A 22857-nucleotide genomic window follows, 5' to 3' on the forward strand; every position below is an offset into this window, starting at 1 on the left:
GTCGAGGCAGAGTGAAGGCACAATGTCCTCGGCATGCAGGGGGTTGGGAGTAAACTGTCAGAATACTCCTGAGTTTGGACTCTATCTGTAGGCGACAGGAAGCGAGGTATCTTAAAAGCACAGGTTAGATAAGAGCAAAGCGACGCTTCGGAAAAGCAAATCTCTTAGCAATTGGTAAAGAATGGACAGGAGGAGAGTGGGCTGGGGAGAAACCAGCTGGGTCTGAGAGTAAGAGACAAGAAACCAAACAAGGGCTGGGAAAATGCAAAGAAAGAGACAAAGGCGAGACTGACAGGCCAGGAAAGAAACACACGCGTGGGGGTCCTTTATGTTCCAATCATCCGTTTTTTCATTTAATTCCTCCAGGGAGACCCTGGGAGGCATAGCTACAACTCCCGCTTTGCAAAGAGGAGCGGACTCAGACAGGAAAGGAACTTACACCAGGTTGCAAACCTAACCTGAGAATTCAATCTGAACACTTCAAGTTCGAAGAGTGGGTGCACCACCAGGTGGCGGCAGACACAAGCCATAAAAAAAAAAAAAAACAAAAAAAAACCGCAGAGGCAGGTTTGGGGAAAAAGAGACAAAGCCCTGGCAAGTTCCCTTTTGTTAAGATCATGCGAAGGGATGTCACTGCCAGGGAAGACAGCATCCCTTGAAGGGCCTGGAGAGGGACACCTGGGGAACCCTGACAATTTGGGTTTGAGATCAGGGACAGGAGGCCAGAGGGGAGGGAGTGGCAGTGTGCAGGTGGGCGGTGGTCCCTGTGACCCGGGGCAGGGGAAGGAAACAAGATTCCAGTCACCGTAACGGACCGTGGGGAGGCCTTCCGAGTGCCATTTGCAGCTAACCGTGCTGCTGAAGAGTGGGAAGCCTCCAGAAGCGCCCTCCTTCGGGAACAATGCTTATTTGAATCTATAAATCTCGATGCATATGTTAAAAACCCCACCACCATCCTCCATATAGCACGATGCCATCGTGACGCCCCCTCCTGCCCTGCTCAGCAGCTCGCCCCTCACACAGACTATGACGCTTGACATGCCTCCATGTCCCGACGTCCCTTTGCAGCCTCAGTGGCAACCTGTCCAAGAGGACAGTGTGCCCGAGTGCCCCGTGAGGAGCAAAGCACTCACCGTGAGCTGGTAATCGGTCCCCAGCATGAACTTCTGCTCCTTGCCCGGGCGGCTCCTGTCGATGTGGCCCACCACGAAGAGCGAGGCGGGAAGGCGGATGGACGGGCTCGCCAGGACGCTGCCCCAGAGCGCGGAGTAAAACACCTCTTTGCCAACCACCAGCGACAGTCTCAGGAGCAGAGCGTCCGTTCTGCGGATAGGAGGTGACAGAAGTTGAGGGCTCGTCCCCACGGCTCACGGTTCCGTGAACACAGCGCACTCGCCCCGGCTGGAGAAACACCACCTTCCTCACCACCGCGGCGCCTGCCACCTCTGCCCTCGTGTGTCTGTCCGCCTGCCAGCTGTCACGCTGAATCTGAGTCTGCTAAAACAAACACATCACGGGAGGCGCAGCTTCCTGCCCAAGGGGAAGCGTCTGACCAGCCGTGTACCGTGGGGTAGACAGCCGTCCCCACCCAGCCTTGCCAGGGACACTGAAGGGGACGAGCAGATGAGCCACTCTATATAAAAGCACAAGGAGTCTCTTTCGAGTGTCAAAGAACAAAGAAAAGGCTGGCGTGACTGATGGAAGACGTAAGCATTTATACACACACCACCGTCCTGAGCACAGCCCCAAATGGGCCACGTGACCTTTAACTTTAGAAATACTCGGGACAAAATTGGCCTGGGCCTCCCTCTTCCCTGCAAATTCCATAAAGCCTGAAATGGTGTTTTCTTTTCTTTCTTTTTGAGACAGAGTCTCACTCTGTTGCCCCAGGTAGAGTGCCGTGGCATCAGTCTAGCTCACTGCAACCTCAAACTCCTGGGCTCAAGCAATTCTTCTGCCTCAGTCTCCCGAGTAGCTGGGACTACAGGCATGCACCACCATGCCTGGCTAATTTTGTCTATATTTAGTTGTTTGGCTAATTTCTATTTTTAGTAGAGGTGAGGTCTCGCTCTTGCTCAGGCTGGTCTCGAACTCCTGAGCTCAGGCAATCCTCCTGCCTTGGCCTCCCAGAGTGCTAGCATTACAGGCGTGAGCCACCGTGCCTGGCCATGGAATGGTGTTTTCCTTCACTCTGCCCACAGCACCTCCACTCCAAGAAGCTCTTGCACTGAGGCCTGACACTTATTTGTCTCTTATCTGGGTCTCCCACGACACGAGGTCAGCACCTTCACGTGTGTCCTTTAAGAGAAGCATTTTTGCCAGTGGATCAGGGCTTGTTTTTCCACAGAGGGGGACCAAGGCCAGGCCCTTCTCTGCTCGGTGGTGCACCTGCAGCCGACTGGGGCACTTCCCTGTCCACACTAGACACAACCCACAGGCTGGGGGACAGCATCTGCCAGTGACCAGCAGAGGCGAATTCCATGAAGGGATTTCACCCAATTCGGGACCCGACTCACCACCTGAGAGGATTCGCTTTCCCACGTGCTTCCCATCTGCAGAGACAACAGAAACACTGACAGAAGGACCAGCCTAGCGTAATGTGGTGGTTCATGGTTCACCTGGGTTTCTGGAGTTGGCCCTCCTGCGTCCAAATCCTGGTTCTCATGCTTCCTGGCCATGGGACCTAGGGACCTAACATCTGTGTGTGTCTGCAGTCACCGACGGGACAGGGAAAGGAGCTTCTGTCTGTCAGCCTAGGAGAACAGAGCGGGTGCTGGGGCCCACACTGGGCCCACCCAAGTGCCAGCTGGGGTCTCCCCTGTTTGGGGACACAGCCCAGCACCCAGATAGCCATCTGACATGCGGCCAGCACTCAAAAGCCTGTCAGATGAAATACAAAAAACAGCTACTGCCTTTTCATATTAAAAATGAATTCTGGCCTCCTTAAAACCCGCCTGAATGTTTTTGTCTCATAAAATATTTGTGGGAAATAACGCACGCTATCATCTTCTTAGAAAAAAACTAAGAGGTGTTAAGTAATGGCCAAATGGTAGGAAAAGTACACAGAATGACTTAGCGGTTGAAATTATTGATTGATCTTCTATTAGGGCTGAGCAAACAGATAGACCTCATCTTTGTCCAGATCTGGAAAACAATATCGCAAACACAATAAACTGTATTAAAGAAATGTTGCTTTACTTCTTAAGTCTTATTTTATTCCAAAAAGAATTAATGGGTACTAACAATTTATTTAAATGATGTCACAGTGGAGAAAACAGTAATTATGACAAAACTTTGCTACAGAAGAACAAAAATAGCTGGTTAAAAACTAAGATCCTCTCAGTTGCTAAATTTCAAAATTAGGCTGGGTATGGCGGCTCATGCCTGCAATTTTAGCACTTTGAGAGGCTGAAGTGGGAGGATCGTTTGAGGCCAGGAATTCAAAACCAGCCTGAGCAAGAGGGAGACCCCGTCTCTGCAAAAAATAGGAAAATTAGCTGGGCATGGTGGCGCATGCCTGTAGTCCCAGCTACTTGGGAGGCTGAGGCAGGAGGATCCCTTGAGCCAAGGAGTTTGAGGCTTCAGTGAGCTGTGAGGACACCACTGCACTCCAGCCTGGGTGACAGAACAAGACTCTGTCTCAAAACAAACAAACAAAAAAACCAACCAAAATTAGCATTTAGAGTCCAGAACTCTATACTTTTAATCTAAAACCAACCGATAACCAGAAACATAAAGCCCAACACTCAAATCCCGACTGTGTCCTTTTCTCCCTCATTCCCTCGGCCGCTGCTCTCTCACGCCTCCCGTGAACGCAGTTCATTCAAAGACACTGAGGCGCTTGGCTCTGCCCAGCTCAGGATGAGCGCCTGGTGCAATGGTGCAGTTTGCACTGCAAACCGCACGCATCTCACTGCTCTGGCTCTTCAGGCTCGAGGGACAGCCAGCCATGGATCGCCAAGCTGTCACTGCACCGCACAGCTTGGGTGTGCCCATCTAAAACCCAACAGGCAGGGCAGCCCGAAGGGCACCTGGTACCACGAAATGCAGGTCGGACACGGTGCCACTGACTGGGGTGGAGGCCGGGTAAGTCTTCGCTGTGGCAGCAGCTGTGCTCGTTGTGCAATGTGTGGCAGCACCCCGGCGCTCCCCGCTAACTGCCACCCCCAGTTGTGACAACCAAAAACGTCTCCGGATATTGTCAAACGTCTGGGGGGGGGGGAAATCACCTCGGATTGAGAAGCACTGATTTAAACAGAAATGTCCATCGAGCCAGTTTTGCTTTCCTACAAATCGTTTAAAACATTCACCTCTTCTCATCTCCTTAGAAGAGGAGTTTAGTATTTTCTCGCTTCTCACCTTGTTTTTTCAGTACAGCACGAAAAGTACATAACTATTTCACGGGTACCCTAAAAAAAGGATCCATGGCCAGTAGCAGGTGAGCTATGGGACTCAAAGGGTTAGAAAGGCAAGGTGAATAATAAGTCCTAACGCTGGTCACAGTTTCCATGCCTTGTGGTTCACTAAAAAAGCACAAACCAGCAACAGTCTACGCCTGCACAAAACCTGAGAGTCACCCCAGCTTTCATCGGCCCCAACCTAACTCACCGCTTTGCAATTTCTCCTGACAGGGACACCTCAACCCCACACCGTGCCCTTCTCTTCCTGTTTCTGCATGGTATTTGCTGGGGTGTTTCACTCAATTCCTAAGCACTTCTGGGAACAAACAGTTGCCACACTGTCTCAGACTAAAATGGATACAGCAACAAAAAAAAAATCTCATGTGGTCACCTGAATGACTGTGCTTGAAACACACCCACTCAGAGATGATACAACCTTTGCCCAGCGTCTCCCTTGGAAAGCCGGTAACAGTAACTACTGGGTGCTGCTGGACTTGGTTTCCCGTCACAGCTAAATCTATTCAGTGATTCATGAAGCTTTACTCAGCTCTTGGTTCAATGTCAAGAAATCACAATGTTTGGGGGAAAAAAAAAATCCATGTTAAGCAACATTAGCAACTGTTCAAATGAACCTTCATTTATCAACTGAGACAACAAACAAAAACACTCCAACTATTTACATGCTGCTGGCGCGACTGACGCTTACTGATTTAAAAGACCGCAGTAAGTTTTGGCAACTAACGTGTTCACCTATCAGATAATGGGGAAAAAATACACACATACACACACACACACACACATATGCACACACATCTGTTATCAGAACATGAATGTAGCAGAACTTCTAGAAAGAGCCGGAGACTAGGAGTCCAGGGACACGGAGTCTAGTACCGGTCTTCCCTGCTGCCTCCCTCCACGAGACGCTGACATTCATCAGCGTAACACGCAACCACCCTGCACCAGCCACAGGGCACGGTGCGTGGCTGGAAACGGCAACAAGACAGATCCTCCCTGCGGAGGAAGTAACTGTGAAGGTGGATTCTCCACTGGGAAATGGAAAGCCGCCGCTCCGATTCCTTGGTTTCCTAGAGGTTGGGGGCACCCCAAGTGGACCTTGGGTTGATTCCCTGTTTCCACCTGAGCCGCCCACGCCCCCCAAACCACAGCCAGCACCACGGGCAGAGGTAACCTGGCTGCGGCACGCGGGGATGAGCACAGGGCGTTGTGTAATCAAACGGAAACTTTTCCACAAAGTCACCAGCCATGTGCAGTGACACATGGGCTCTTAAAACAGGCCCCAGTAGCAGAGGTTAATCACTGCGGCATCTCTCAGAATAGTTAAAATGCTGGAAGTGTATTCTTTCTTTATAATTCTCCAGGAGAAAAAGGACACTGTGTATACGCACTAGTCTGAATGCATACACACTTTCTCCTGTTCCTAACTGGCGACAAAAAAAACCCCAAAACTGCATGAACTTTTGTGCACATGAACGTTACAAATTTCTCCAAGATGCTGCTCAAATTTGTCAAGATGTTCTGCTTCGAGTCACACCGAGTTACCTTTTCAAGCCCTGCCTGTCTTTGAAACCTGGCCTGGCTTTTCTAGGTAGAAGCAGCCTCGTATAATGAAAAGAAGGACTTCAGAATTAGACGCGTGGATTAGAACCCCAGCTCTGATGTTCATGGCTGTGCAACTGGGAAGCCTTCTCACCCTCACCTGTGCACAGAGGTAACTCCTGGAACACAGGAATTCAACGTGGTAATGTGCACGATCTACACGGCAAGTGCCCAGTTAGGGTCTATTCGTTTCCTCCACTAAAGGGGCCGTAAGAGTGTGTGACTTCCGCTGCACAAACCCATGATGGGACAGGACACAAGAGAACCTACACTATGGCCCTTCTTACTAACTAGCTATGTTTCTCCTGGTTAAGGACCTCATCTCTCCAGGCTTGGGACTTTCTCTTTGGTAAAGGCGGTGAGATTCCCAGGAGAACACAGCATTTTGTCAGGTCGTGACCACTAGGGAAATGTGACATGTCACCCCCTCCCGCACCTTCCTCTGCTGTCCGTGTCTCTGCATCCCTTCCCTGTTCCTCGCAAAGCAGCAGAATAAACACAGCCAGGACAAGACCCGTGCACCAACCTGTCATAGATCTCGGAGCCCTGCTCGAGGCCGGGCAGCAGGCCGACGACAAAGGCCTGCAGACTGGGCAGGAGCAGCTTCTGCAGCGGGAGGAAGTACTTCTCGTACAGGCTGAGCAGCACGGGCCTCACCGACATCGCCGCGTGGGCCAGGAGGGGGAACAACCCGCAGCTTGGAGAAAGAACGAGAGGGAGCGGGGAAGACATGAGACACCCAGGTAGAAGTCTCAAATGGCAAGCCAGCTGGAGGGGTATTCACTTGGCAAAACCCAAATAATGGCCAAGGTGAGTTCGCCATCTACTCAATGTTTTCCCCCAGGTAGCTGAATATACCCAGAGAAAAACATAAAACCACACTAACTAGTCTCCCTTAAAATTCATGATTATCAATCCCAAATCAGCTCTTATTATAGCTCTTCAGTACAATTGCTACATTGCATTCGTTCACTATCTTCCCCACTTGCCAAGACAGGCATTTAATATTTTCTCTATCCATAGAACTATTCATAAAGATAGAGAGTAGACTGGTGGTTACCCAGAGGCTGGGAAGGAGAGCAGGGAGGAATGAATGAAGGGAAAAAGAATATGACTGTATTTATTACCACTGAACTGTATACCTGATAATGGTAAAGACGATAGATTATATGTGTATAATAAAGGTTAAAAAACTTAAAAAATAAAATAAAAAGCAAACAGCCAGGAGCGGTGGCTCATGCCTGTAATCCCAGCAACTCAGAAGGATAAGGCAGGAGGATTGCTTGAGGCCAGGAGTTTGAGACCAGCCTGGGCAACATAGCAACACCCTGTCTCTACAAAAAATGGAAAAAAAAAAAATTAGCCAGGTGTGATGGCATGTGCCCGTGGTCCCAGCTACTTAGGAGGCTGAGGCAGGAGGATCGCTTGAGCCCAGGAGATGGAGGTTGCAGTGAGCTGTGATGATGCCACTGCACTCTGGCTCAGGCAATACAGAGACTCTGTCCCAATTGGAAAAAAAAAAAAAAAAGGCAAATAGACAGCCTTTTAATTTGATGATCTAGATGCATGTTTGATATGAGTTGGTCATAAAACTGTTAGGTAAAGAGCAGGCAACTCAGCTGTCCGCATGTTCAGAGGGAAGTCGGAACGGATATACTCCAGAGGTGGAGCGTAATTCTCTTCTGGTGACTGCTTTATGATTAACTGTCATGCACCCCCCACGCTTATATTGCTCATTTGTATTTTCTAATCTTGTGGGCTGAAATCTGGGTTACTCGGGTAATAACAAAGCAGCAGAAATGTGACCGTACCTGTAGAGGAACAAGTCCTTGGCCAGCCATTTGGTCCCCACGATTTTAAAGATAATCTCGTAGGTTTCTAGTGCTTTTAAGTGCACACCACTGGGCAGAGCAGGGTGCAAACACTGAGCTAGTCTCTTGCTGATGACAAGCCGTCTGGGCAACAGGGAATATCTCAGGTTACTCTGCAGAGCCTGTAAGACAAGAGGAAAACACATCGGGAAGAAGGCAGCGACACTCACAGTGGAGAGTGAATCTGCCGAGGCCAGGATGACCACGACCCGGCCCCAGCGAGGCTGTACGAAAGAGGTGTATGGACAAGAGGACAGAGGGACTGCGCGTGGATGGTGAAGGAGCTCAGCAACTTTCACCCCAAATTATGACTCCTTGATATAAAGAGTATTTTGAATTGCAGGCCCCTCAAGATCCACAAAGCATTACACGGGGCTTTCTCTATGTCTGCCTAAACCAGGACTGAGAAGCAAAAGATTAAAAAGGGGGTAACAGGCCGGGTGCGGTGGCTCACGCCTGTAATCCTAGCACTCTGGGAGGCCGAGGCGGGAAGATCGCTCGAGGTCAGGAGTTCGAAACCAGCCTGAGCAAGAGCGAGACCCCGTCTCTACTAAAAATAGAAAGAAATTAATTGGCCAACTAATATATATAGAAAAAAATTAGCTAGACATGGTGGCACATGCCTGTAGTCCCAGCTACTCGAGAGGCTGAGGCAGCAGGATTGCTTGAGCCCAGGAGTTTGAGGTTGCTGTGAGCTAGGCTGACGCCACAGCACTCACTCTAGCCTGGGCAACAAAGTGAGACTCTGTCTCAAAATAAATAAATAAATAAAAATTAAAAATAAAATAAAAAAATAAAAAGGAGGTAACTGACTTCCCTTCCACTTCCTGTGATCTCAATATATTGCAGAATGCAACCAGACCTGGCCCAAATCCCTTAAAAACAATACCTGTCTCTCAGGTTATCTGTTTCCCCCATCCATTCATGCTGTCTAGCACCCATTTATCCCCCTAAACAGAATCACCTATACTCCTCGTTTTCCCCCTCCTGTCTAAAAGGCTTGAATAAAAATATCTGAACTTCAGTGGGATATGGATTAATCACTCTGTGATTCTCCTTATGCGTATGGTAAATAAACCCTTCTCTCCTCAATCTGTCTTAATTGTGAGTGGATCTTTCAGGAAACTTTCGAGGGAAAGGGCAAGTTTCCCCTCACCCCTGCGAGGGCCTGGGGAAGCCCTCCCCACCCCGCCCCTGCAATGCTGGAAACAAGGCAGGCACCAGAGTGACCTTGTCACTACCCAGCCAGCTTCTTGGTTGGTCACACCTCGGAACCCACGTAGAGGTGAGGGCTGTGGGCTTCTTTACCTCGGGAGGCCAACCGTGGATACACGAGACTAAGCAGAACACAGGCCATTTATCAGGGCAGGTGACCTCCTGTCCCTGAAGACCCTTGTTTGTGTGCCATGGAAACCCCTGGATTTTTGCTCGGGGAGAGAATGAGGTCTGAATTATCATTTTGTTCACCCAGCTCAGTTTCGTAGCCAGGTGGCTCTGAGAGGGGGCTCCCCCAGAAGACAGGGATTGCGGGGTGGGGGCCACTTCCAGGCCCTGACACCTGGCACCTCCACCAGTCTGAGATGGTGCCGGGAGGGACCTGTGTTTTGTGAACTAAAATAAAATCTTAAGCTCCCCTCCCTACTGACGGAGTGGATCCCTCTTGGCCAAGGGGATACCCTAAAACTGAGTTGCTGGCCATGAGAAGGGAACCCAGACATGCCTCATCTTGCCCCCCTCCCTTCTTGTGGACATAACTGGTAACTCATTAATAGGCTTAAGACCATGCAAGACAAACCTGCAGGTCTTCAATACACAGAACAAATCACTTGAGTCTGGGTCTATGTCTGGTGGCTTATCTCAGATTAACAGATTTCCTTATTTTTTTTTTTTTTTTTTTTTGAGACAGAGTCTCACTTTGTTGCCCAGGCTAGAGTGAGTGCCGTGGCATCAGCCTAGCTCACAGCAACCTCAAACTCCTGGGCTCAAGCAATCCTTCTGCCTCAGCCTCCCGAGTAGCTAGGACTACAGGCATGCGCCACCATTCCCAGCTAATTTTTTCTATATATATTAGTTGGCCAATTAATTTCTTTCTATTTATAGTAGAGACGGGGTCTCGCTCTTGCTCAGGTTGGTTTAGAACTCCTGAGCTCAAACGATCCGCCCACCTCGGCCTCCCAGAGAGCTAGGATTACAGGCGTGAGCCACCGCGCCCGGCCTAGATTTCCTTATCTTATCTTAAAACATTACAAGTCTTTAGACAAAGCTTCATTTCTTCAACCAATTACAAATCAAAGCGTCTTTAAACCCACCTATAACCTGTAAGCTGCATGTCTCCCCCAGATGTCCTGCCTTTTTGGGCCAAACCAATTGATGCCTTTCAAGTATTGATTCCTGACTTTACCTGTAATTCCTATCTCCCTGAAATGTATAAAACCAAACTGTAGCCCAACCACAGAGGCCACTTGCTCAAGGCTTCTTGGGCGTGGCTCCAAGCCATGGTCCTCAAATTTGGCTCAGAATAAACCTCTTTCAATTATTCTATAAAGTTTGGCTTCTTTTCCATGGTCAGTTCCACAGGAGGAAAATGTCGCCACCTGGCTGGGACAGAGCAACAGCACTCCCAAGCTTGGCTTCTGTATGTGGGACACGTCCCTGTCTGTGTACTTGGGTACTTGCACCCAAGAAACACGGTGCACAGATGGACACTGTTCCTAATGACTTCATCTTGTAACTCAGAGTATCTGACATTATGGTAGAATAATCCACATAACCAGCTCAATCACTTATACAAACATTTACTGAAAACCTACAGGGTAAAGTCTACACTTCTTAAAAGGTCACTCAAAGGCTTCCTTAGTATGGCTCCTGCCCACTTTGCCTCTAGTCTGTGGTTCCCACCTTCCCCCCCCCCCTGCCTGTAAGCCCCTCCCATCCACCTTGCTACTTAACTCAGAGTCCTCTCTCAGGGCGGGACTATCTCATTCATCTCTGCTGTCTTCAGCACCTTGCACGATGCCTCAAACAGACAGGACAGTGTGGAAGAACCCCCAAGACACTGCAATGCCAACTGCATCTGCATTCCATCCAGGTGACAAAAGTGCTAGCCTCTGGGCCCTATGACCCTAGGGCAGTGACAGGTTTCCTCTTGTAGACAAAGAAAAGGATGCACTCAGGTTATGTAGGTGGTAAAGGGGAAGAAAACAAGAATATTTTTCACCAGAAGCTAGTGTGCTAAATGAACTCAATAAAATGGCATCATCTTTTTTAAAAAAATCAGATATAACTAGTGGTCCTCAAGAAATACCTTAAAACATTATTTATGAAGAATCTGATACCTTCAAGCAAAGGGAAAGCCAACAAAATAATGTTGAAAAGGCACTTATGTTCCACAAAAAAAAAAAAAGAAAAAATTGAGGAGAGGCCATTAAACTCATGGTCACAGAGGATGAGAACAGACCGACGGGCACAGCAGAGATGGCTTGAACGTGAGCGACACACAGGAAACAGCGCATTTGGTTGTAGACGTTTTCAAACATACAGAAAAGCCGGCGGAACAGCCAGGCAACCATCTCCCAGCTTCAAGTGTCAACTCCTGGCCAGGCTCAAAGACGTGGCTCACAGAAAACCATTCCTCTGACTCTGGTGGCTTACTGACCATGTGACAATGGTCTTTCTCCACGGACTCAAGAGTAGAATAGCTAAAAGCTGTCTGCCTCTGTAATGATTATTTTTGTCAAGACAGAGTTTTCTCTTTTTTAAGTCACTACCAAAACTCATCCATGCTCAATGCATTCTAAGGACTTCTGCTATTTGAGGTGCAAAAGGTGTTAAGTACTTCCTACTGGGGCATCCGGGATTCCTAAGTGTTTGGTTCCCTCAATCTATGCACATGGTAGGATCCCATCATTCTGCCCTTTTGAACCCAGGCATGGCAATATGACTTGGTCAATGAGCTCAGTGGAATCACAGGAGTCCCTTCTGGCACCGGCTGGAGAAGCCAACTCAAAGCACGACCTGGCTCGGTGGCTCCCACCTGTAATCCTACCACCACTCTGGGAGGCCGAGGCAGGAGGGCTGCATGAGGTCAGGAGTTCGAGACCATCCTGAGCAAGAGTGAGACCTTGTTTCTACTAAAAATGGAAAATTTAGCTGGGTGTGATGGCATGCACCTACAGTCCCAGCTACTTCGAAGGCTGAGGCAGGAGGATCACTGGAGCCCAGGAGTTTGAGGAGTTTGAGCCCTGCAGTGAGCTATGATGATACCGCTGCACTCTATACAGGGTGACAGAATGAGACTCTGTCCCAAAAACAAAACAAAAAAAACAGAAGACAACAAAACAAACAAACAAAACCACTTTTCTTTCCTCTGCCTCTAAGATCACGAAAACAGAGGTTGAGAAGAAGCTCCTCCCTGTCTGGGTCCCTGAGAAACTTCAGAGAGCAGAAACCACTTGCTGCTCCAGGAAGCCAGAAATAAACCATGCTGTAGGCCGGGTGCGGTGGCTCACGCCTGTAATCCTAGCACTTTGGGAGGCCGAGGCGGGCGGATTGCTCAAGGTCAGGAGTTCGAAACCAGCCTGAGCGAGACCCTGTCTCTACCAAAAATAGAAAGAAATTAATTGGCCAACTAAAAATATATACAAAAAATTAGCCGGGCATGGTGGCGCATGCCTGTAGTCCCAGCTACTCGGGAGGCTGAGGCAGGAGGATCACTTGAGCCCAGGAGATTGAGGTTGCTGTGAGCGAGGCTGACGCCATGGCACTCACTCTAGCCTGGGCAACAAAGTGAGACTCTGTCTCAAAAAAAAAACCAAAAAAAAACATGCTGTAAAAGTCACTGAGGATGCTTTGTCACCATGGCATAACCTTCCCTATCCTGATGACACACCTCTTCTCCCATGGATGCAATTACAAGGAACCGCAACTGCCAGTTTCAAATGAATAGAGCTGATCGGTATGCCCTCTCATTTACAGGTGTTACCCCACGTTAATTCGATGTGAAAAAGACACAGAAAAGGAAGGATGACCCAGAACTGAGGCTGTAATCAACCAGCACAGGTGGGATGGATACTTGTTCGCTGCGTGTTGGCCAGTCACTCGAGGCGAACAAGGCGCAAGTGAGATGGGGAATCGCTTCTGCTGAGGGAGAGGCACGCTGAAGATGAGGCCACACTGTTTACCGAGCGAGCCAAGCTGCAGTTGTCTTCCATTAAAGGCACAGCAAGAACACGGGGTATGAACAGACAGGACTTGGCAAAGTGAAAAGACGCTCATCCTGCCTGATAGGAAAGATGCAAATTAACACTACAACGAAATTCCATTTTCTTCAACTGTCAGATGGGCAAGTTTGATCAAAGCATACAAGTTCAGCCACAGAGCAGAGTGATCCAGAGACCATGAGCAAAGTTAATCAAACCCAGAGATCAGGACTCGGCCAGACAGAACCTGCTAGACTGCTCCTTGGAGCTATCAGGACATTGACCCACCGAGTGTCACTGTTATCACATGGCGATCCTCAGTGTTCACATACTTCACAAGGAGCCCGGAGCTTAACAAGTGCTTTAAAACGGAGGCTAAACAACAAAAATGAGGGCTCGTTTAAGGATGTGAGCTTGGGGGTCAGAGCCTCAAATTCCAGTTCCACCATTTTCCAGCTGGGCAAAGTATTTAACCTTTCTGGGCTGCAGTTCCATATGTACAAATGGGGGTCATGACACCTCACAAAGTTGCAAGCATCCAATGAGATTCCACAGGTGAAAAAATTAGCATATTGCCTGGCCCTAAGTTAGCAATCCACAAACGTGACCTCTTATTACCACGACAAGTTGAAAAATAAGCACAGGATTTAAAGGTGGAGACAAAAATGTATTGCATTTTAAAGAATCAACTGAAACCCAACTGTTTACCAGGAATGCCCTTCATCATCATAAAAGCAAACAAGGACACTAGCTGAATGCAGTGATGAGAAAGATTGAGAAATACCTGGGATTAGAAAAAAAAAATCTTAAACCGTTATGTGTTTGGAGGTGAGATCAACTGCAGATCCAAAATATGGCAAGAATTCCAACAGATACTGAAGTCAAGGAGGAAATTCACATATGATAAGTGGCACCGTCGAAGAACCCCTAATTTCCTTTTAAGACGAAAACGGAAAACATAAATAGTGACCAATATTTAAGGTTAAAGGAAATAGAAAGTATTATTTCTTAAACGTCGTTTCATGAAAAGTTTCTAAAGAAACATTTAGTATGACACAAGATTGGAGAGCAGAATCGCCAGGTGAAAACGCTTCCCATTCAGAAGATCTGAAGCATTTTGGAAACAAAGGATTAGAGTCTGGTCCCCTAGACAGAGGTCCTTGCTCTCCAGGGTGGACTTAATCCATTCAGCAAATGGGGATGTGGATCCTATTTAAAAACATCTTCTACGCCTATCAGAAGGGCCAAAATCCTGAACACTGACACCACCAAATGCTGGCGAGGATATGAGCATCAGGAACTCTCATTCATGGCTGGTGGGAATGTAAAGTGGTGCAGCCACTTTAGAAGATAGTCTGGCAGTTTCTTATCAAAACTAGACATACTGACACACTCTTTTTTTTTTTTTTTTTTGAGACAGAGTCTCAGGCTAGAGCAAGTTCCATGGCATCAGCCTAGCTCACAGCAACCTCAGACTCCTGGGCTCAAGCAATCCTGCTGCCTCAGCCTCCCAAGTAGCTGGGACTACAGGCATGCGCCACCATGCCCAGCTAAATTTTTTTCTCACTCTATATATATTAGTTGGCCAATTAATTTCTTTCTATTTATAGTAGAGAAGGGGTCTCACTCTTGCTCAGGCTGGTTTTGAACTCCTGACCTCAAGCAATCCGCCTGCCTCGGCCTCCCACAGTGCTAGCATTATAGGCGTGAGCCACCACGCCCGGCCTCTGACATACTCTTATCAAATGATCTACCAATATGCTCACTGGTATTCACCCAAAGGAGTTGAAAACTTAAGTCCAGGCAAAAACCTGCATATGGATGTTTATATGTTTATAGAAGCTTTCTTCGTACTTGCCAAAACTAGGAAGCCACCAAAATGCCCTTCCATAGGTGCATGGATAAACAAACTGTGTTACGCCCAGACAATGGAATACTACTCAGCACTAAGGAGAAACAAGCTATTATCGGCCCATGAAAAGACATGGAGGACACTTAAATGCATATTAAATGAAAGATGACAATCTTGAAAAGGCAGCATACCATACGATTCCAACAAAATGACATTCTGGAAAAAGCAAAACTATGCAGACAGTAAAAAGATCAGTGGTTGCCAGGGGCTGGGGAGGAAGAGGGGTGAACAGGTGGAGCACGGGATTTCTAGGGCAGTGGAACTGCTCTGTACGATAGCATCATAGCGGGTACACATCAGCACACACTCGTCCAAGCTCAGAGAACGTACAACACCAAGAGTGAGCCCTAGCGTAACTATGGACTCAGGGTAACAATGATGGGTCAATGTGGGTTTATCCAGTGTAACAAATGTACCACTCTTGTGGGGGCTGTTTAGAGGCTGTGCATGTGTAGGGGTAGGGGTATATCTCTACCTGTCTCTCAATTTTGCTGTGAACCTAAAACACTAATAATAATAATGATAATAATAATAATCCCATCTTCTGGGTAAGTGGGACTAAGCAGTCTCCCCAAAAACATGCTTGAGGGCAGCACAGCCTACCACTTGGTGCCACTAAGGAGGCAGCGCTGTCCTTCCATGACCCCGGCCCTCTGTGCAGAGGCTCAGGGGGGAGCCCAGCGGAGACAGAGGAAGGAGTCGCCTTGGTCAGCAGTGAAGGCCACCACGGAGGTCTCCGCAATTCTATCTTTTCCAGACTTTTCCATGATGTCCTTTGGTCTCCCTGAGGGCTGGCACCAGCTACACAAGGAACATCTCCATGTTTTTAGGGCAAACTTCCCCGGTGGCTGCTGACAGGGTGTAGGAAATGCTACCCCAAAATATGGCGCCTGGGGAACTGAAAATCCAGCAGAAGCAGGAAGGCTACTCTCACCTTCCCCACACCCCGAAGCAGGTCACAAAATCTAGGAAGGTCACTCTCTGGCTTTCTCCCTCCCTTCTCCCCTGAGGACCCTGTGACAGGTGTCCTGCCCTTTACCCAGAAGGAGGGAATGTCACGCAAAGACACCAAGAAGAATATGAACAAACGGACCTTGCTAAGCTCCCCCTGGAGTCTTACCATGAGATCACGGTCCTCTGTCCAATCACACTCTGCATGACTGTCCACTCTTCATCAAGCCTCAGCATAAAAACACACAGCTTTCCCTGGTTCTTGCAGTCTTTGTTTCAGAAGCCTCCCACATCACATAAAACTTACATTAAATAAATCTGTTTGCTTTTCTCTCATTAACCTGACTTTTGTTATAGGAGTCTCAGCTATGAACTTTATAATGAGTGAGGAAAAGATGACTTCTTGACCCAGAAGCGCCTCTACATGTGAGCTGCTGTTGGGCCGCAGAAATGTACAGCCCGTGTGGGGGAGAGACGACCGCTCAAAAAAAAACTCAGAGTCCAGAGACTTGATGCAATAGCATGAGGTGGATTCATTTACCAGCGCGCGCAGGGGCAAGCGAGCTAAGGAAGCTGCCGCCCCGACCTTTTTTTCCTTAGGATTTTTATAGACAGAAACCACACGCAGGTGGCTAGGGGTCACAGGGTGGGGGGAAAGTTTCATGGGCTTTGACCTTGCACAAACATGTACCACATTAGCTAATGTCGGGAACTTCTAATCTTGGTCAGTAATTTTCAAGGACTAACGGCTGGGGAGTTACAGAGTGGCGCCAGCGAGGGGAGGGAATAGGGTTGAGCGAGCGGAGTTTACAGAAGCAGAATGGCAGGTTAGATTTTTCTCCACACTGCCACCTCCAATGACCTTGGACAGGAGCAAAGGTGAATGGATGGCACGGCCAGCCACATTCAGGCTCCCAAGGACATGTCCAGGCAGGACCCTGGCGGGGGTGGGGTGGGGGGATAGATTCCGCTGTATCCTCTCTTCGAGGTGAGATCAAGCCTGATGTCTGCAGCTGCTGCCACTTTTGTAAAAGAAAATGTTCTACTTGGAGCAGCCCCGGCCTAGGAGGCTTCAACACGGCATGCCGTGCACTGCCGGTGGGAGGTGACTGGTGCTGCCACTACGCAAGGTAGAGTGATGGCTCCTCAACAATTAAACCTTATGCATGTTTATCAAATCACCATATGAGCCAGGAATGCCACTTCTGGGTATGCACTCAAAAGAACTGAAAGCAGGGACGTGAACAGATATTTGTACACTTGTGTTCACAGCAGCATCATTCACAACAGCCAAAGGTGAAAGCAACCTAAGTGTCCACCTATGGGTAAATGGATCCGCAACACGTGGTACATCCATACAAGGGAAGTTTTCAGCCTTGAGAAGAAATAAAATTCTGACACATGCTACAACATAGATGAAACTTCAGGATGTTATAATAAGTGACATAAGCCAGTCAAAAGGCACAAATACAAGAATCCACTTTTAGAGGTCTCTACAGTAGTCACACTCAGAGACAGGAAGTAGCTGGTAGGTGCGAGGGGCTGGGGGAGGGGAACGGGGGTGTTTAACTGGGACAGACTTTGAGCTTGGGATGGTGAAAAAACTGTGGCGATGGATGGTGGTGCACAATATGAATGCACTCAATGCCACTGAACTGCACACTTAAAATTGGTTAAGATGGTAAACTTTAGGTTATGTGTATTTTACCGCAATTAAAAAAAAAAAAACGAAAAAGAAAGAAATGATGTTGTGTTTCACGGCAGTCGCTCCAGCTGGCTAAGACCCCAAGAACCACGAGGTCTATCTAGAGCGCCGCTTGCATGCCGGCCCCTTCCCAGACCGAACTGACGGAGAACACTGGGAAACCCCTGGACTCGGGCCAGCCGTCCTGGGAGTGAGCTCCCAACCTCTGATTAGCACAGTAACCACTTTCTAGGGCTTGCAAACTCCTGATTTCCTCTTCAGGGGTGTGTGTGTGTGTCCTTCACTCACAGATTAGTAAATTCAGTTTCGTTTTTCTTTTTTTTTTTTTATTTTGGCATATTATGGGGGTACAGATTTTAAGGTTTCGTTTTTTATGTTTCTTTGTTTTTTTCCCCCAGTTTGTTTTTTAAAGTTCTGGTGGGATTTTTGTCTTGTTCTTTTGACAACGCCTTCACCCTTTGCCCAGTGACATGTCCCAGCTCCCATCTGGTGACGTGGCTGACACTATGACCGATTAAACCTGGATAAAAAACTCCAAGATATGATGTATTTGGATGACAAGAAGGGAGCCCTTAGCTCGTAGGGCCAACTCTCACATTCCTTCCTGACTCACACCCAGGAGGACCAACCAAGATCTCCCGCCCTCATGGCCAGTCTTGGTGACTTTTTCTTCGTTGAGCTAAAACAGGGCCACATGTGAATAACAAGACCATGTCCTTCCCCAAACCTTTGTTCACTCTCCTCTCTCCCCCAGCTGGCCGAGAGCTGCCACGACTGGAATCACAGATGGGACAAGCCACTGTCACTCTGCCTGTCTTGCTTCCCTTCCCTACCCAGGCATTTTGCTTTGGCGAGAACCTTCGCCAGCGAGATATGCTCAGCAAATGCTTCTGGGGCAGTTCTGTTGTCCAGAAACCCAAACTGGCTGGCTGAGAAGCTTAATATATGCAGTTTATGGGAAATGTTCTTTTATAATGATAAAACAAATCTCTCAGAGAAACAGATGAACTGGGAAGGAAAAATGGCCATGTTTTCAAAATCACTTTTTAAAGTGATAAAAAATAAAGGAAAGCTATGATGAAAAAGGAAATTAAACTTCCTTATTTATTTCACTCAGGAACTATACTTTTCTAAAAGCATTCCTTGAGCTATAATCAGGATATAATTAACAATATTTTTGACCTCATTATGTATTTCATAGACTCAGCAGATTGACCTTAAAGCAAAATAATAAAATACAAGCCTGAAAAATAGGTTCAAGCTACAATCGAGCTTCATTAATAGAGATCAGGAAGTGTCTCACTTTGTTCCACGCAAGATAGTATCTGTTTCACTTTGTTTTCCTTTGACCTTACACAATGTGATAGCATGGAATCTTCCAGCACTACCAGCAGGGTTTAGAAGGGTTCTATGGGGGAAACACCATGAAAAATTCCAAAAGGCCATATACCACGGACTCAAAAGGCAACTTAATACACTTAAAAAGGGTTACATTTTATGTTATGTGTCTTTTACCAAAGTTAAAAATATTTTTACAAAGGTAACTTAACAATAGGGGTGGGGAGTGGGGAGAGTTATATTTGATTTAAAAAATGCTTTATTTAGCCTGTAAAATAAAAATTTTAAATGTTCCCTTTAAAGGTTCCTGGAAGAGACCGTGCAAACCTGCTCTTGCAGGAGTGACAATGCTGACTTTGGAATACCAGATGCCTCTGTCTATAAAGACATGTAAGTCAGCCAATTTAGAAGCATGTCTCTCATCAAGCAAACGAGGAACTGCGTTTATCATGGTGAGATACCAGTGTCTTCCTTCTGGAAGTCGGTCGTCTTTATAGGGATGTTCGTTTTATGCCACAAAAAGGAAGCTGTGAGGCGGCGGCACGGTTAGTCACACAAGCAAGGTGGCACGAGCCTGAACACTCAGTTAAGTATGTGCCAAGGGACACCAACAGTGCCCTTTAGACAGAATGAAAACAGCTCAGTGAGCAATAACAAAGCGACCAGGACTGCCCACATTAAAGCAGGCCAAGTGCTGAGGGTGCAGAGCGTGGTACCTTTCGTGAATGGCAGTGACCTGGTCACTCTGCCAGCAGGGGTGGCAAGGGACAAGCTGGGAAACGGGCACATCAGCAAGGCACCCGAGAATCATCTTGGGAGTAGGGATCCCACAGGTAGCCAGGGAGGCTGCCTCTGTTTAGTTGGCAGAGTGACACTGTTAAACCTTTGATGTAAACAAGGAGCTTCCTTCTCAAAAAGGTCACCGGCTGAAATAGCTCTGCACTGTATTGATATTGAGTCAGCCGAACCCTCTCCGGGCAAGGCACCCAATTAATCAACCCCCAGCCTGGCCTGCCACACCCACATCCCGCATTCCCAGCTTCCAATAAAGCCACCGGCAAGGAACAGGACGCGCAGGTTAACTCAGCCTTCCGTGTCAGGGAGACGCGTCACGATATGCATTTTTAAAAAAACATTTCTTAAAATGACCATGCTGCTTGGGTAGGAGTATAACTAAAAGCTGAGCACATATACTATTAGAAATTTTTTTTTTTTAATTTAAAACGTTTGGTTTTTTTTCCTGCTCTTTTAAATTTTTTTTTTTTGCCATCTGGGAAACAGGGACTCCAGAGAAATGAGGTCAGTGTTCCCGCTACCAGAGGTTTTAAAAGAAACTGTGAGAAAGGTGGAAGCAGCCAGCTCTTCCCACCAGGCCTGGGGGGCCGAGCACAGCGGGCGCCTGTCCGTGGCTGGTGGCATCGCTGAAGCCCAGGGCCTGGGCCTTGGCAGCTCAACTCGTTTTTGTCCGTTTCCCCAGCGCCGGCTCTGTCGTGGAGGGAATGCTTTGCTGGTCTAACCCCTACGACAAGCTCCGAAACTCAATGGGAGAGGAAGCGTGAGACAGCACGTGCTCTGGGCCTCCGGGCCCGGGTCCGGGTCAGGGTGCCACCTCTCATCAGCTCGCCAGCCTGTCACAGGTTACCCGACGGCTCTGAGGCCTGTTTTCTCACCCGCTATTTTCAAACCTATAATATTCCAAAGTCAGTGCCATTGACTCCCTTTTACCGATGAAGAAACTGGAGCTCGGAGGTTTGCTTGAGGTGTACGGAGAGTATTTCAGGTGCCACTGCGAGGCCCACACTCCAGGGGGGAGGGAGGGACGTGTGGGGACGTTGGGGAAGGCGGAGGACATGCCAGGCCTGGAGGAAGAATGAAATGCACGTCTGGAGACGGGGGAAGCGTGCAAACGCATCACGGCTGTCTAAAGTGTCTTGTGGGGAGACGGGAAAATCAGTGTCGGTGGCAAGACTGAGAGTCTTTAAGAATCTAAATGTTGTAATAAACTCAGAAGCAGAACAATGAGGAGCGGTATTTGCATGTGTGCTGTGGTTGCCTGCTGGGAGGCAGTGATGCACTTGTTGCCTTGTGTTTTAAGAAGTAGTTTTCTGGCTGGGCACGGTGGCTCATGCCTGTAATCCTAGCACTCTAGGAGGCCAAGGCGGGTGCATTGCTCGAGGTCAGGAGTTGGAAACCAGCCTGAGCAAGAGTGAGACCCTGTCTCAACTAAAAATATATACAAAAAATTAGCCAGGCATGGTGACGCATACCTGTAGTTCCCAGCTACTCGGGAGGCTGAGGCAGCAGGATTGCTTGAGCCCAGGAGTTGGAGGTTGCTGTGAGCTAGGCTGATACCAAGGCACTCACTCTAGCCTGGGCAACAAAGTGAGACTCTGTCTCAAAAAAAAAAAAAAAAAAAAAGCAGTTTTCTGATCTAGCATGTAGATTCCTGAGGCATCTTAACCAAGAGATTGGAAGGCATATTATGGCTAACAAAGAAATCACATTGAGGTCCTAAAGCTAACAGGCTCAGAAGTGACAAGAAATGGAGGGAGGAGGCACCTGAGTTCTGTGGCAAACTATAGGAAAAGAAAGAGAGGATGTGGGACAAGCTCGTCCTTGGGAACACAGTCTGGAGTATAACGGACACAGAGAACAGTGAAATAATTATAATCACAGAATTTATAATCACAAACCAGAAGATCAAATAATAGCAACCATACCATTATATTAGGTCATTATATATGAAATGTCCAGTTTTGAACCAAAAGTGTAGTTTATTATATCTCAAACAACAAGCAGTACAATTAATCAGAGTATGTGTCTCAACTATAGACACAGTTTTGCCATCTTAATGGTAGCTTGTTTATGCCAGCAGCAAAGAAGGCTGCAGAGTGAGTGGTAACGAAATCTCAAAAGGCGTTTCAACAACTTGTCTGGAACTGAATATTTTTCAGTTCAATTCAATTCAAAGTGGAAGTGGAAGAAGTGGTAGTCAGTTGATGAAAACGGTGGATGACAGAGAGTTTCCAAGTCCAGCCTCTGTAGTTTGACCAGCGTTTTTTGTACAGCTGTGGTCGAGCACTGTCTTGCAAGAAGATTGGCCTGTGTCTACTGCCCCATGTTGGCTGTTTAATCTCCAGCATCCTCATCATTTCATCCCATCGGTTGCAGTAGACATCCACTGTAATCCAATGACCAGGTTTCGTGAAGCTGTCAGCTTTTTCCGGTGAATATTCAGTTTTGGACTGTGTTTTAGCACTTCATCTTTATCCATTGTGTTGAACCATTGTGCTGAACATTTGCAATTGTCAAAAAGAATCCATGTTTCATCACGTGTAACAATACAATATAGAAATGGTTTGCCTTTATGTCATGACAGCAAAGAAAGGCAAGCTTCTAGACTACTTCTCTACTGATGTTCATTTAATTCACGTGGTACCCATCTATCCAGCTTCTCTGTCTTGTCCATTTGTTTCAAATGGTTAAATATTGTTGGAATAGTAATGACAAACCTTGCTGCTAATTCATGCATAGGTAGAGATGGATTCGCATCCACTACAGCTTTCAGCTCATCTTTATCCACCTTGGTCTCAGGTCGCCCATGTGGCTCATTTTCAAGACTAAATTCACCAGAATGGAACCTGTCAAACCACTGACATACTGTGCGTTCATTAGCCACATCCTTCCCAAACACTTCGTTGATATTTTGAGCTGTCTGTGCTGCGTTGGTTCCATAACGGAACTCATATTCGAAGACAATTCAAAATTTTGACTTATCCATGGTTTCACAAAAATTGCTCTAAAAAAATTTGAAAGCTAATCACAAGTCAAACTGTGTGTTTGAAAGAATGAGGATGTACCTTCA

General features: G+C 47.5%; 1 protein-coding gene across 2 annotated transcripts in view; it reads right to left on the reverse strand.

Moving 5' to 3' along the window:
* The window catches only part of DOP1B (DOP1 leucine zipper like protein B), a 116339-nt gene that overhangs the window by 68657 nt on the left and 24825 nt on the right, over positions 1 to 22857 (reverse strand). For both annotated transcript variants that reach the window (XM_076000326.1, XM_076000328.1), the window contains exons 3-5: positions 7829 to 8010; positions 6544 to 6714; positions 1134 to 1323 (exon numbers count right to left, since the gene is read on the reverse strand). In XM_076000326.1, coding sequence (XP_075856441.1) covers positions 1134 to 1323; positions 6544 to 6714; positions 7829 to 8010 — 543 coding nt within the window. The remainder of the gene's footprint in view (positions 1 to 1133; positions 1324 to 6543; positions 6715 to 7828; positions 8011 to 22857) is intronic.

Source organism: Microcebus murinus, chromosome 1 (assembly GCF_040939455.1).
Source record: "Microcebus murinus isolate Inina chromosome 1, M.murinus_Inina_mat1.0, whole genome shotgun sequence".
Lineage (NCBI taxonomy): Eukaryota > Metazoa > Chordata > Mammalia > Primates > Cheirogaleidae > Microcebus > Microcebus murinus.